Raw genomic sequence first — 16,408 nt, 5'->3', positions numbered from 1 at the left:
TCAGCAGCAGCTTGGGATGCAGGGCTCACAGCAGGGTTGAATGAAGGTTGTGAGGTTGATGTTTTCCAGGCCTGGGGTGGGCTGGGCAGAGTGGAGCAGGAAGCAGGTGGGCACACAGGGCTGAGGAATGTGGCAGGGTGGAGGGCGGTTGTCACAGCAGGTTGGCCCCAGTAACCAAACCGTGCGTGGGCAGGTGCTGGGCAGGCAGACTCCGCACCGACAGAATTTGTCAGAGGAGCAGATGGTGGTGGCAGGGCCGGTGGGGACGCTGCAGCAGTAGGGAGCACAGCAAGCCATGGCGTTGGGAATCTGTGTTTTTTTATTGGTTTGGCTTAAAGAAAGATGAGGCTCCTGAGGTGCGAATGTCTCCTCTTGCTCTGGGGCTCTTATATACCCTCTCCAATGGGTGTTGGTCCAACCAGAGGGCTTCTTTCCTGGTTCTTGTTTATGTTAATGTACCCATTATCCTTTGATTGGTTTGACATTTAGATGCTTGTAAAGAGTCTTTATTTTCCTAATTAACCTTTATTTGAGTTCCTTGCTAAATTTGAACTGATTACTCTTGCTATTTGTCACTGGAACCCAAGCTTTATGAGGTATCACCTGAGGCTTCTGCTACTATAATTCCACCAGCCCTGGTGGGGAATATGCATGACAGTACACCTGTAGTATGTAGGTCTTTTCGCTAGCGCTGGTCAGTTTTTATTCTGTTTACCTTTATCTGTTACCAATTGGTCTGATGAACTATTCTTGTTTTAAAGAGAACTTAATTTTAGTAACTCTCTTTTAGCTTTGGGAACTTTAAAAAAATTAACTAATTTTTAATTGATATATAATTGACATGTAACATTGTATTAGTTTAGTTTTCAGACTTTTGAAGATCAAACTTACATTGATATGGAGAAATATGCTATTATTCCATTTTTATCATAAAATATTATAATACATATTCATTGAAAATTTGGACTATATAGAAAAGTATAAAGAAAACAAATTATCCATAATCTTATCATCAAGAGAAATTCTCTATTAATGTTTACATATGTCCCTCTAGTCACTTTTCATACATTTGTTTGTCATTTTATTACATCACTGGAATCACATTGTACATACGGTTCTATAACTTGCATTTTCACTTAAACATATACATTTTCATTATCTTGTATTCTTAAGTATATTTGATAATGTCATTTTTAACATTTCCTAGCATTCATCATATAATTTACTTCTAACTTGCTTAAAAATCTCATATTATTAATCATTTAAGCTATTTGCAACTTTTCCCTGTGATAATTGTGGCAAGAGTAACAACTGTGTATGTAAATCTTTATGCACATTTCTTATCATTTCAGAAACAGGGCTAATTATTGGGTAGAATTATTGATGCAAATGTTAATTAATGATATTTTAAGGCCTTTGATATTCATTGCCATACGGCTTTCCAGAATGGTTCTATTTACCCATTTTTTTTGTTTACATATTCCCACCAGCTGTGCTTGAGAATTCCTGTTTCCCTATACTTTTGCTAGATATTTTATTTTTAAAGTGTTTGCCAATTTGGTGGGTGGAAAATGAAATTTCATTGTTGTAGTATTTACATTTCTTTCATAACTGTTAGGTTAAAACATTCTTTCATAAGGACATTTATCTTTCTATTGCGAACTGGCTTGCTTTGTTTCTTTTTCTGCTGAGTGTGGGAAAGTTGAATTTTTAGCTTATGTCTACATGCTAAGTAAAAGAATAACTTAACACCATGATACTAATATCGCTACCAACAGAAAGTGAAGTTAAGGACCTAAGCTAATATGTCCACAACTGATTTTGTTCATTTTTTTTTCCCAAAGTAGTACATTTTCTCCCCAAATGAAATGTAGCTGTGGTAAGAAAGACATGGATTCTAGCTCCAGTAGACCATTTAGACTTCAAGCATAGTTCAGCATATGAGAGGGAACACAGAGTGGGCTCCTGTCCGGGGTCACCCTGACGACTCAAAGCATTTCCATTCAACTTTGACTCACTCATCCTTCAAGCCATGGTTCTTCTCTCTTCCTTTAAGTCTACCTGAATCTCAGTGCATGATGGGAAAGTCTGTGTGATTTTTTCTGGAGGGGGTGTGGATTCAATAGGACCACATTAAGAGTTACAAGAGTTCTTTACCTGTCCCAGTACTGTTGGCTACCTTTCTTGCTATGGCAAGCAATTAACTTTTTGGAGCCTCATCTTTCTCCTCTGTAAAATAAGGGTAATTATATCTACATTCTTCCACTCTGAAGATTATTGTGAGGCTAGCATGAGATAAAAATGGATTAAAGTCCATAGACAATCATAAAGTGCTACACAAATATAAATTATTACCATTATTATCCAAGCAAGTTGCAGGTCAAACTTAGGGGAAGAAGAAGGGGAAGAAAGTAAGTAAAAGAGCAACCTTACTGGAAATGGCAAACATTTACCTAAAAGTTCTCACCTACAGTTAGAGAAAATGGCTGGCACGGAAATTAATAAATTTCAAATTTAAAGAAATTCTCTATGGCTCTGCTTGGAAGAAAGGGTTCGTGATCTTTGCTGGTGTCCCTGGATTTCCCCTAGATTCATCATTGAGTGAATACCTGCCAAATTGCTCACCCTTTTACTCAGCACTGATTATTAAGAAAATTATTTTGACATTTTAAGAAAAGCATTATAAAGGGGTTTGCAGACTCTCACAGTTAGAATTTCATGGCAGAAAAATATCAATCTCTTATTTAGAAAGCATATTATTTTGAGTCAACCTTATAAGGAAAAGGAATTGTTACTATTCTGTGTGGAATATTATGTTTCTATAACTAGAAATAAGACTTTAGGTTACAGATTAGAAACAGTTGTAAAATGCCAAGTTTATGAATAAACTCATTTCTTTTATTGAAAAGACTTGTAGTGCTTTATTAGAATTTATCTTCTCTGCAATGGTCTAAGAGACCTGGGGATAACTCTCCTTTGTTTATTAATTAGGATCATGAGTCCTAGAGAGGTGAGATAATTTGCCTTAGATGGCCTGGTGGTTGACTTGTCAAAAGCTAAATATAGGACATTTTGGGATTAAGCTACCTTTCATGTGGTTTAAAATGCAAGTTTAAAGTATGTGTCAGAGATATTAAGCATATTTATTTTTAGAAACAAAAGGTACCTTTTTTCTTTAAGCAAGTGCAGGAAAAACGTGATGATTCTTGATGAGATGGTAGATTTTCAAAGTCCTGAAAATTTACACACACACACACACACACACACAAGAGCTAGTCCAGTTTTTTCTTTGAAGTATAGTTGATTTACAATGTTGTGGCAATCTCTGCTGTAAAGCAATGTGACTCAGTCATACACAGAGACATTCTTTTTTTTATATTCTTTTCCATTATGGTTTATCTCAGGAAATTGAATATAGTTCCCTGTGCTATACAGTAGGACCTTTTTTTTTAACTTTTAATTTTATATTGGAGTATAGTTGATTAACAATGTTGTGATAGTTTCAGGTGTACAGCAAAGTGATTCAGTTATACATGTACACGTATCTATTCTTTTTCAAATGCTTTTCCCATTTAGGTTGTTACAATATTGAGAAGAGTTCCTTGTGCTATACAGTAGGTTCTTGTTGGTTATCCATTTTAAATACAGCAGTGTGTACATGTCAATTCCAAACTCCCTAAGTATCCCTTCCCCCCACCCTTCCCCCCAGGATCTTGTTGTTTATCCATCTTATATGTAATAGTTTACATCTGCTAATCCCAAACTCCCAGTCCTTCCCTCTCCCACCCCCCTTCCTCTTGGTGACCATAAGTCTGTTCTCTATGTCTGTGAGTCTAGAACTTGCCCAGTTTTAATTACACATTTCTATGGTCAGTGGGGGTATCTGGACAATGAAGATATAAAGATTGATAATAAAAAGAGATAGAAGTAAAATATGGTTGTTAGTCTCTTGTTAGAAATCTCTCATTGCTTCGAGGGTTCAGCCTGAACATCCCTGCTGGGGGGTCCCACCTCAGGGTCTTTGGATTTCTTCTCTCTCCCTGGCCTCAGTCTCTCCCATCTTTAAATCATCCATGAGTTAGTAAGCTGCTGTTCTGTCTGGAAGAGCTTCTCCTCACCTCTTCTGCTTCATCATCTTTTAATGCTTAGCTTGGATAGCTCGAAGGCTTTCCATAACTGTCCCTCACCCTAACACTGACTCACTAAATAAATCTGGGTTTTTAGTTACCCTGTCTGTGTGCCTGCCTGGCATACTGCTCACATCTCTGTCACAGCAGAAATCACAAGGCATTATAATTATGTTCATACAACACACATAGAACACATACTCTGTGATTATAATAATTTGTCTCCTTCACGAGATTTGAGGGAAACTTGAGGGCACTTTAGGTAATAACATTTCTTTTATGTTTATACTCTTGGTATGGATTTGGAGCCTGACATGGGAGAGGCATGCAAGAAATATTGGCCAAGTGAATGAGTAAATGGACTAAATCCCTTGTCGACTGTATCCTAGGTTGTGTTCCATCTACTTACTCCATGGCTTCTAAGTTCTGTTCATTCAGAGCTGAGCTACTAACAAGCCTGTGAGATCCTCTGAGAAATCCTTCTCTGAAGAGACTGATAGGCAAACTGAGGACATTTAAGAACATGTTTATTTAAAGGCATTTGCTTCTCCTCTTCCTTGCTCTCTTTTTCTTTTTCACACACGTTCTTTCGGTTTTAGCTCAATGCTTTTTCAGATTTTGACATATGTATTATACGTATATATGTATTCATATATAAATATATAATATATACTTATATATTGTCTATTTTAAGATATATTTATATTTATATATATGTAATCTAAGGCTGGAAAAAATGATATGCACAAGAAAAAAATTAAGTAGTTTTGTAAAATGAAGTAAAATTTAGTAGATTAAACCATGTTTAATCAGGCTCTGGCTCTAGATCTCACACTATCATCTGGAAAATATTGGCATTCTATTCATTACTGGGGTAGTATTGGGCAGGTAGAGATATATTCCTAGTGCCCAGAATTGACCACTTTAAGTTCTCTCCAAGGGGAAATGAAGTCAAAATGGTAAGTCCACTAAATGACCCAGATCTTAGAATTGAATACCTGCCACTTTTAATCTATGAGCCAGTATATCTTTTTCTATTACAATTGGAGGGGATGATTTTGTTAAAAATTCTTACATTTTTATTTCTCTTGCATATTTTTAGTTAATGTCATAACTGTGTTCATTAAGCTTCTGTCTCTATTAGCATTGGAGGCTCTGTGATGTGGTAGAAAGAATTGGGCTTTAAAGTCAAACAGATATACAAGGAGCTGAGTCCTGGTTTTCTTAGTAACTAAACTTTGTGGCTTTGAGAATGTTGAATCACTTTAAAGCTTCATTTTCCTATTATGCTGTTTTAAGGGTTACATGAATTAATACATGTGATTTACTTGGCAAATTGTAGGTAAATAAATGCTGGCTCACTCCCAAATTGTATTTGTCTGAGGAAGAGAAGAGAAGGTGAACATAGAAGATAAACAATTTAAAGTTAGCAAGCCATGTTAGTAAGCTAGTTTTAGTTATCCCTCTAAGAGATTCTTTTTTTTAAAGAAAATAATTATCTTTCCTTTACCTTTTTTTTAAATGAAAGAAATATACCAAAAACTCTAACATAAACGAAGAACACAACTTGCCACAGAAATAAAGTTTATTGGATAACCCATCAAGAAATTATTTTTCCTCTATGAAAATGCCCAATACAAGAAATGGCATGCAAGAAGCAACATGACCAAGAAAATACAGTTTGAAGTCTTATAGATTTCAATACTATTTTGATGATAGATGACATTCACCTGCCCAAATGAATCAAACAGTTAGCCAAATAACCATACAAATTTCTTGATTTTCTTTCCATTGAGATGAATAGTAGGTTTTCCATATCTATGCCATCTGGTCTACCTCAATATTTGATAAACTACTGAGGCAAGTGAATGCTGAATAGGTAGCTTCTGTGTTATTGCCAGGTACTGAGCGAGGCAACCATCGGTCAGCAGCAGCTTGGGATGCAGGGCTCACAGCAGGGTTGAATGAAGGTTGTGAGGTTGATGTTTTCCAGGCCTGGGGTGGGCTGGGCAGAGTGGAGCAGGAAGCAGGTGGGCACACAGGGCTGAGGAATGTGGCAGGGTGGAGGGCGGTTGTCACAGCAGGTTGGCCCCAGTAACCAAACCGTGCGTGGGCAGGTGCTGGGCAGGCAGACTCCGCACCGACAGAATTTGTCAGAGGAGCAGATGGTGGTGGCAGGGCCGGTGGGGACGCTGCAGCAGTAGGGAGCACAGCAAGCCATGGCGTTGGGAATCTGGTTTACTTTTGGTTTCTTGGAGAGAAAGATGAGGTTTCTAGGATTAAATATCTTCTCTCACTTTGGGGCTCTTTTATACTCCCCTCATTGGGTGTTGGTCCAATCAGAAGGCTTCCTCTCATTTTTGTTTATGCTACCGCTTTCCACTAAGGTTCTCTAATTAGTTTGTTATTTACTTGTCCATTAAGAGTTCCTGCCCTTATTAAAGTAATCATGCGTTTGACTCATTGATTTGTCACTTTTGTCATAAGATGATCACATTTTATCTTCACAGGGTCCTGGAATGCCAAATCTTACATGAATTATGAATAATTAGTCTAAGTGACAATTCAGCTATAGTTTCAGAGGATAAATTCTTCTCATTTTTTCCGCCTTAGTTTTAGATAATATGCATAACATAATATGATTTTTAATGGCTAACTTCAGAATATGCAGCTCAAATGATTAATTGGCTCAACAAAGACATGGCAACTTACAGATGAATGTTGCTTATGACTTTATGCATCTCAGTTATATTTGTTGATGCTTATTTATTGATGATATAATTCAGTTTCTATTGCGCAAGCAAGGTGACAGACAGAATGGAATAAGATGAAACGCTTTTCATTATTTTTGATAAATCTGTAGTGAGTTTCCAAAGGTTGTATTACTCTATGGGTTTAGGGTTTTTTTTTTTTTTTTTTTTTAAACAGTCTCTTGTCTCAAAGTTGTACCAATGTTGTAGTGAGTCAGAGTGTAAATTCACTGGAAGGAAAGATCTACCCAGTTGATTTTTTTTTGTTAAATATACCATTAAAAGAAAATCACTTCAGTATTCATTCATTTTCACAGGAATTATTTACTTTAAAATAAGATGAAACAGGAAAGAAGAATCATAAGATTCACAAAATCACAGTGGGTTCTGGAAGGGGTTGTGATCCATTGTTATTTAGCACCATGACATTCATAGAAATCATGTTTTTTTCCACTGACTTAACTCCCTACTTTGTATGTTTACTTGTTTTCGTATCCTAGGTCTTCAGTTAGGTTGTAAATTCCTTTGAGGAATGCCTTTTACACATTCTTCAGCTCATTTGGCCTTGATTTGCCTTACTGCAGGTTGGCAGATGAGGAAGTTGAACCAAATAATCTCCAATGTGTAATATGCTATGATTCCAATATTTCCACATACTTCCCATGAGCAGCGCAAAATTATTCAGATAGTGGAGTCTAAATTACATAATTTGTTGGCTAGCAAAAGGTTGTTGAATAAACGCAGAGTACAGAATCTGTTGTCTCTGTGCTGCCTATCTTTTCATCTAAGTCTTGTTTTATTCTGGTATATATTACAGTTTCTCATTTATATGTGTCTTCCTTACTCCAATGCAAACTCCTTGAAAGTGGGAATTGCGTCTTAATCTTCTTTGTCTCTGTCAAGCACTTGGGACAATGCCTGGAACATAGACATTTGATAAATATCTACTGAATTGTATTAAATAACAGATAAGAATGAAAAAAGGTATGTATTTATTTTTAGAATAGCCCCTTATAATAATATAAAACTTTACAAATCAGAGTGACTTATTTCATTTGTGAAGTGTTTTACAGTTCAAAACAGTTTTACAGGGACTTCCCTGGTGGCACAGTGGTTAAGAATCCGCCTGCCAATGCAGAGGACACCGGTTCAAGCCCTGGGCTGGGAAGATCCCACATGCCGTGGAGCAACTAAGCCCATGCCCCACAGCTACTGAGCCTGAGCTCTAGAGCCCGCGAGCCACAACTACTGAAGCTTGCGAGCCTAGAGTCCATGCTCTGCAACAGGAAAAGCCACCACAAGGAGAAGCCCGTGCACTGCAACAAGAGTAGCCCCCGTTCGCCGCAACTAGAGATGGCTGATGCACAGCAATGAAGACCCAACACAGCCAAAAATAAATAAATAATAAAACAGTTAATTTAATAAAAGAAGTTTTACATTCCAAGCTTTACCTAAACAAGACAATGAAAAAATGTGGCTCAGCTCAATGTTTGGGGTTCCTTCTGTGAGTTTGTTGATCTCTAATTGCCAGTTTCTCAGCCTCTTTAAAGATGTATGTGAGTTACAGAGGCAGGGAAAAAAATTAAAATTAAAAGTAGGTGCTGACCTTGGAATTTAAAATAATTCTAAGCTTAGAGTTTAATATATTTTATTATCCAGGCAATTTTCTTCATGTATTTACATATCCTTGTGAGGCCTCTTCTTGACTATGAGATTTATGTTGATGTCATCAGAATGTGTAATTCTGCTGGACATATTTATAGGTTCATGATGCATGCATGTGTCAAGAGTCAGGTAATTATGGCATTAAACATTGAGACAGTACATGGTTTGGGGAAGAGTGGTGTTTATTTAAAGTAAGGAGGTCCATGATAACATTTTTTCCACTTCTAATTTGAAATCATTGTTCAAAACATAGAACACTTCTGCAAAACTGAAGGCACAGGGTCAGAACATTTTTTTCCCAGAGCTTCTTATTAAAGGCTATTTGCTGGGCAGCTCTTAATGACTATTGCAGTCCCTTAGGGCAATGTGGGCAAGCTCGTTGAGATATCTTTAGCTAGTAGGATTCTGCTTCACACTCACAGGGCTGGACGCAGGTTGTGACAGAGATCCCGCTCAGGTTTGGAGTAGGGTGGCAGCTGTTGAGCAGCCAACATGATGGCACGCAGGAGTCAGGCACACAGCAGGATGGGGGGCAGGTGTCACAGCAGGTGGGCTGAAAGAGGCTGATCTCATGTGGGCAGGTGCTGGGCAAGCAGAGTCCACATTGACAGCACGCGTCAGAGGAGCAGATGGTGGTGGCGGGGCCGGTGGGGACACTGCAGCATCCTTGGAGACAAGACTCACAGGAAGACATAGAGACAGTGGATCAGGTAGACTTTTGTTGCAAAGGAAGGTTTTCTTCTACAAAGTTGTCCTCTGTGAGTCTTTTACAGCCACCCATCTCAAGGAACATGGCTTCCGTCCATCAGAATGTTTCCTTGTTGTTGTTTGTATAATCCCATACAAATAACTCACTAACTTATTTATCAGCCATGGGATGAGCACTCCTTCAGTTTTATTTCGTTGTGTTGCTACATTCAAACTTGTTCCTGTTGCAGTTTCAAAATGGTGTTGATGTAGGTTCTCCACTTATTCAATCACAGGTAAATACATCAGAAGCTACCCTGACTTTCCTCTTTTTTACCAACCAGATTGTGTTCTTACAAGTGATCCCTGCTGAGCGTGAATAATTAAAAGTGATTTCCCTGAGAAGTAAGAAATGATCCCTCTCAAAATGTGTGCCCTGGATATATTTGGGAAGTCTAAACCTGTGAGATGTTTTTTTCCAGCAGATTCACCTTGCTATCTTTTCATGGATTTGAGAAAATAAAGGAATATCAAAGATATGTAACATGATCTTGATTGAAAAGTTCAGAGTCTGCTAGATGATTTTCTATACTGATCCACTACATTATCTACATATGCAATTATGTATAAACATAAGTAAGCTCTCAATTTTAGAAAGGACATTAGTTTTTTAGCCAGAAGTCAGAACATATTAAAACATAGGTTCATGAGACTATATATAGCCTGAAAAATGAATTTGGCTCTCTTTGCAAAACAGCATGAAAAGTTCTTTTTTAAAAAGAAAACCAAACTGCCAACCTGCCCATTCCATTTTTCAAAACCACTGCCTAAGCTGATAATCACCGTCTATCAAACAGACAGGTACCTTTAAAAATTCCCTTCCATTTTACTTCAGTTATAGTGTTAACATGACATGGCTAAAACTAGTATGTAACTAGAGTAAAGGATGCTGATCAACAAACCCACTTGTTATAAGTCAAGTAGTTATTGAATCTCTAACATATTCTGAAGAGTGCCTGTCCTCAAGGAGTATGTGGTCTGACGGAAAAGACTAGAAATCCCTTTACATATGATTCAAACAACATATAATTAAGTACATGACAGGGAAATAAAAGAGCTTCAGAGATAGTTTTGAATCCTGATGATAACTTACGTGCTGTGAGACCTAGATCAAGTTATTAAACGTTCTGGGCTTTAGTTTTCTCAACTACAAATTTTGGGGAAAATAATAATCACCTGCTATGGTCTTATTGCAAAAGTTAAAGATTGAGAATTACTTATGCAAATCATTCAGCATTGTGCGTGGTACCGTAGAGTTATCTAATAAATGGCAGTGTCTCTTCCAGGGACTGTGAGAATTCGCACAAGAGGAAATACGATGAAACAGAGCTGAAATGACCAGACATCTTCATGGAGGATTTGGGTTAAGCTGTTTTGATGAGAAACACTTAGAAAAGAGGTAAGTGCATTTGGGACAAGGAAAACAATGAGTTCTAAGACACTGTTCTGTCCCTACTCTCTTCATGGCCATAGCAGAACTGGTCATGCCATCCTTTGTGCCTCTATGGCACCCCATATCTACCCAAATAACTTTGCTGCATTTTTTGTGCACATGCTGGTTCTCTTTACTAGAATGTAATCTGCAAAGCAGGAACTATGTCTCATTTTTCCTGGTTTCTCTGTTACCTAGCATAGAGCCTGGATCATGAGGTGGATTCTGAAGGCTGGAACACATGGAATAAATACGTAAGGAAGTTTGGAAAATAATGACAATCAGCATTTATGGAACGCTTCTGTATCTAGTTTAGTCAGGAAAACAAGCGAACTAAAACACCCTCACAAGAGGTATTTCAACAGAGAGAATTTTAAGATAGGGAATTGGTTAAATAGGTATGGGAGGACTTTAAAAAAAAAATGGTTACAAACACAAGAAGCAGCTACCAGCTAGAGGGCTGCGAATGAAGAGAAGAGGTTCGTGATGACTGGACCTAGGAGCTTGGAAGAGTGGTCCTGCAGAGCTGGGCTCAGACCCCAGGTGTTGCTCAGCTGGTGCTCTTAACTCAGAAGCTCAGAGGAGAGGTCCCGTGGGGCCAGGGCTTGGACCTCTGTGGGAGGGAGGTGGGGAGTCACTCCCTTGCTGATGCTGGTATTTCTGAGGAAGCTAAATGATGTTGTTTTTTGAAGAGTGAAAAGAAGCTGGAAAAGAGAACCCAGTGCTGCTGCCGGATGAGGGACTGTTGCTGGAGCAACAAGACCCTTCTTTCTTCCTCAGGCCATATGGTCTTATCCTAGTGCACTCTATTGGTGGAATCTAGTAGAAAACCAGCCAAAGGAGAAACAGTCCTCATCCCAGCATCACAGAGTGTTAAAAGGTGGATTAGAGGTTGAGAGTCAGTACACACTATTCTAAGGGCTGAACATGTTTTAATTAATTTAATATTCACTACAGTTTTAGGAGGTATATACTTTTTTAAAATTAGCTTTTTATTTTTGAATAATTTTGGATTTACAGAAAGGTTGCAAAGATAGTATAGCATTCCTGTATATCCCTCACTCAAGTTCCCTTAATGATAACACCTTACAATATCATTGTGCATTTGTCAAAATTAAGAAGCCAACACTGGTACATCACTACTAATTAAACTTCAGACATTATTCAGATGTTACCAGTTTCCCCACTAATGTCCTTTTTCTGTTCCAGGACCCATTTAGTCATCACGTCTCCTTAGTCTCCTCTGGTCTGTGATAATTTCTCAGTCTTTCCTGGTTTTTCACAACCTGGACAGTTTTGTGGTGTACTGGTCAGATATTTTTCAGGGCATGTACTGTCTTTAATCTTACTTAACAGTTAAGAAACCTGAGGCATAGGGAAATTAAATGGCATGACCAAGAACACATAACTAGTGAGTGACGGAAGTACCATTTAAAGCAAGACAGTCTGGTTTCAGAGACCACTCTCTTGACCATTGAATAGGGGCCATTGCTCTGACTAGAGTATAGAATTCATGTTGCCCCAAGATTCGTAGCAAAGTAATAATTGGTGAAAATGATTGTACCAGGTTATTGAGGGTCTTAAGAGCCACACTGAAGAATTTAGACTTGATTCAGTAAAAACAAAAATAGTGAGTCATCCAAGTGTTTTGAGTAACTCAATTTAACCAATATTTGTAGACAGATAAAAGTCTATTCTGACAGAGATATAGTTTGTGTGGAGGGAGAGTCATGGAATACATGACTCAAGGTCAACTAGGAGACTGGCTGTGATCAGGGGTGTGGTGATCAGAGTCTAAATTAGGCTAGAGTCCATGAAGATAGAAAGAAGGGCCTGGAGGCCAGGAACAATCTGAAAGAAAAATGACATGACTTGGTTTTCTATTCTATTCTCAAGGATAAACAACCTTTAAGGGTAGTTTGTTTTATCTTAAAATAGGTCATTGAAACTCATTAGAAAATTGGGAATGTGTCTGAGTTGACAAACATTCTGCATTTCAATGCAAGCTTAATGAACCAGTCAATATTTTTCCTGTGCTGATGTTTCTCATCAGTGTTTAAAGTTTGACTTTCAAAAAACATGATTTGTTTTCACCTTAGAAACATAAACAGTTTTTCCTAGACTCATTGTGTGCACTCATTTTGTCTTAAGCTCTAAGCACCACAGAGAAAGCTGTTACCCTCTACGACCAAATAGACAATCTAGAGGGATAATAGAGTAGGTATTGTCAAGTAGCATATGCTTTCTCCTGGGTAAAGAGAGCCATGTGTGATCATATTTCTCTTGGGCATGTTGTTGTTTGCAGAGGAGGTAGATGCTTTGGTGCGGCGGAAAGAGGAAGGACTCTGAATTCAGAGAGCTCCTCTGTCACTATCTATGTTACTTTTGCAAGTAACTTTCTCCGTCTCAGTTTTCTCACCTATAAAGTGGGGAAAATAATGGTAGTGACCCGTTAGTTTTTTTGTTAGGGATAAGTGAGATAATGTACGTACAGCACATATGAGAGTGCCCAGGATGTATTCACCAAACGTTAGCTATTATGACTGAAAGAGGTAAAAGTAATATGGTGAGATGGGGTTGATTAGTGGCATGGAGTATTTGTTACTTAAAATGCTTCTGGATAATCTAGAGCCACAGAATGTTCAAACTGAAAGTGATTTTAGAGAGGATTTGGTCAACCAACCCATTTTACTGATGTAAGACCTGAGACCCAAAGAGCTCAAGTGACTTGATCTGGGTCACAGAGGCAGCCTGAGGCAGAGCCAGGACTGGAACACATATCACCTGGTTTCCATTTGGGGCTATTTAACTAGCCAAGGGCCCTTGAATGCATAAAGGCCGACAGTGGTAATAAAAGGACACTTAGAGTTATTTTCCGTATTAAAAATAAAATCTAAATATTTATCCCTTATAAGCATGTATGAAAACATCAGACTTCTTTGCTTTTGGCTGAAAAAGAGGTAACTTGGCATGGTAACAAGGGTTATCTTGTATTAAGCCTAAAATTCAGACCATACCACAAAGCTACAGTAATCAAAACAGTATGGTACTGGCAGAAAAACAGACACATAGGTCAATGGAATAGAATAGAGAGCCCAGAAATAAACCCACACACTTATGGTCAATTAATCTACAACAAAGGAGGCAAGAATATACAATGGAGAAAAGACAGCCTCTTCAATAAGTGGTGCTGGGAAAACTGTAAAAGCTACATGTAAAAGAATGATATTAGAACATTTATAAAAAAAAATTAATTCAAAATGGATTAAAGACCTAAATGTAAGAGTGGAAAACATAAAACTCCTAGAAGAAATATAGGTGGAACACTCTTTGACATAAATCATAGCAATATTTTTTTTGGATCTCTCTCCTAAAACAAAAGAAATAAGAGCAAACATAAACATATAGGACTGAATTAAACTTAAAAGCTTTTGCACAACAAAGGAAACTATCGACAGAACAAAAAGACAACCTACTGAATGGGAGAAAATACTTGCAAATGATATGACCAATAAGGGGTTAATATATAAAATATATAAACAGCTCATACAATTCAACATAAAAAACCCAAACAAGCTGATTAAAAAATAGGCAGAATACTTGAATAGACATTTTTCCAAAGAAGACATACAGATGGTCAACAGACACATGGAAAGATTCTCAACATCATTAATCATTAGAGGAATGCAAATTAAAACCACTCTGAGATATCACCTCACACCTGCCAGAATGGCTATCATCGAAAAGACCACAAACAAATATTGATGAGGGTGTGCAGAAAAGGGAACCCTTGTACAGTGTTGGTGGGAATGTAAATTGGTGCAGCCACTATGGAAAACAGTATGAAGTTTCCTCAAAAAACTAAAAATAGAACTACCGTATAATCCATCAATTCCACTCCTGGGTATACATCCGAAGAAAACGAAAACACTAATTTGAAAAAATATTATGAACCCCAGTGTTCATAGTGGCATTATGTACAATAGCCAAGATATGGAAGCAACCTAAGTGTCCATCAACAGAAAAATGGATAAAGAAGATGTGGCATATATATATATATATATATATATATATATATATATACAATGAAACACAATTCAGCCGTAAAAAAAGAATGAAATTTTGCCATTTGCAACAACATGGATGGACTTGGAGGGTAATATGCTTAGTGAAATAAGTCAGAGAACAACAAATACTGTGTGATATCACTTACATGTGGAATCTAAAAAATAAAAAAAACTAGTGAATATAACAAAAAAGAAGCAGATTCACAGATAAAGAGAACAGACTAGTGGTTACCAGTGAGAGGGAAGACGAGAGGAACAAGATAAGGCAGGGGATTGAGGTACAAACTACTCTGTATAAAATAAATAAGCTACAAGGCTATATTATACAGCACAGGGAATATAGCCAATATTTTATAATAACTATAAGTGAAGTATAACCTTAAAAAATTGTGAGTCACTACATTGTACGCCTGAAACTTATATAATATTGTAAATCAACTATACCTCAATTAAAAAAAGGAAAAAAAAATCCTACAAAATGACCTGCTGAATTTTTCACTTTTCAACCTATCACAAAGAACCATATCATTTTTCAATGATTCCATCATGAGAGCTCTCATTCTGCTGGGGTAAATCTTGGGCAGTATGATGACCTGCTGTTCAGGTTTAGGTAGGCATTCCACCTTCCTAAGAAGAAATACAGGAATAAATAGTCACAAAGCCATATTTGCTGGGTAAGAATGAAGTTTATTAATGAGTAGTCAAAATGGTTCTTTTCCAAAGAACAAATACCCTAAAAGACAGAAAGAAGGTCTCCAACTCCACCCAAAAGAAGAAAGAATTAAGAAGTTGGGCAAATGCGTGAAAACACCGCCCTGGCCATTGGGATTGATTTAATCTGATGTAGGTAGTAGCGAGTGTTGAAGGCCGAATGATGCATAAGACTTGAGCAGCACATCACTGAGCCTGTGTAAAGATGTGGCTGCTTAACAGCAGGGCTCACAGGGACTTCCACAGCCAGGCTGAATGAAGGTTGTCAGGTTGATCCCACTCAGTCCGGGAGTTGGGTAGGAAGAGCTGAGCAGCCAGCAAGTTGGCACGTAGGTGTCAGGCTCACAGCAGGGTGGAGGGCAGTTGTCACAGCAGGTGGGCTGGAGGAGGCTGATCTCGTGTGGGCAGGTGCTGGGCAGGCAGACTCCGCACCGACAGAATTTGTCAGAGGAGCAGATGGTGGTGGCGGGGGCGGTGGGGACGCTGCAGCAGTAGGGAGCACAGCAAGCCATGGTGTCAGGGATTGGGTAGTTGGTGGGTTGAGAAGAGAAGTCTCTTTGTGTCTCGATGCTTCTGTCTTCTCCCCTGGCTCTTATATACCCACCTCCCAAGGCGTCAGCCTATTACCGAGATGTTTTCCCCCCATGTTTCAGTTTATAGCTATCGCCATAAAATCATCTAATTACCTAAGTGTTTATTACTTAAGACACACTCCTTACCTCATAAAAGGGGTTTAGTTTGCTTCGTTGTCAAATTAGGACTCTTTACGTTGGCTATTTGTCACTGTACAGACATTTTGTTTGTCTTCAGAGGTACAGAGTCATTATCTTCCAGTCATTACGCATCACTAATGATGACCTGGTATGCTAGGTATCTGCAAATCGTTCCCACATTTTTTGTCTACTTTTC

At 38.1% G+C, this 16,408-nt stretch overlaps 3 protein-coding genes across 3 annotated transcripts; all 3 read right to left on the bottom strand.

Annotated features, from left to right (window-relative positions):
- Positions 1-297, bottom strand: LOC133080222 (keratin-associated protein 3-3). The gene has a single exon (XM_061176102.1). It carries the CDS (start codon positions 295-297, stop codon positions 1-3), a length of 297 nt encoding a protein of 98 aa, XP_061032085.1.
- Positions 298-6,051: 5,754 nt separating this feature from the next.
- LOC133080224 (keratin-associated protein 3-3) lies at positions 6,052-6,348 on the bottom strand. Its single transcript, XM_061176103.1, has one exon. The coding sequence runs from the start codon at positions 6,346-6,348 to the stop codon at positions 6,052-6,054; it is 297 nt and encodes a 98-aa protein (XP_061032086.1).
- A 9,366-nt stretch (positions 6,349-15,714) lies between these two features.
- Positions 15,715-16,011, bottom strand: LOC133080221 (keratin-associated protein 3-1). Its single transcript, XM_061176101.1, has one exon. The coding sequence runs from the start codon at positions 16,009-16,011 to the stop codon at positions 15,715-15,717; it is 297 nt and encodes a 98-aa protein (XP_061032084.1).
- Positions 16,012-16,408: the final 397 nt, after the last annotated feature.

This window comes from Eubalaena glacialis, chromosome 19 (genome assembly GCF_028564815.1).
Source record: "Eubalaena glacialis isolate mEubGla1 chromosome 19, mEubGla1.1.hap2.+ XY, whole genome shotgun sequence".
In the NCBI taxonomy this organism is placed as follows: Eukaryota; Metazoa; Chordata; class Mammalia; order Artiodactyla; family Balaenidae; genus Eubalaena; species Eubalaena glacialis.
This window is presented reverse-complemented; position numbering and strand designations above follow the sequence as displayed.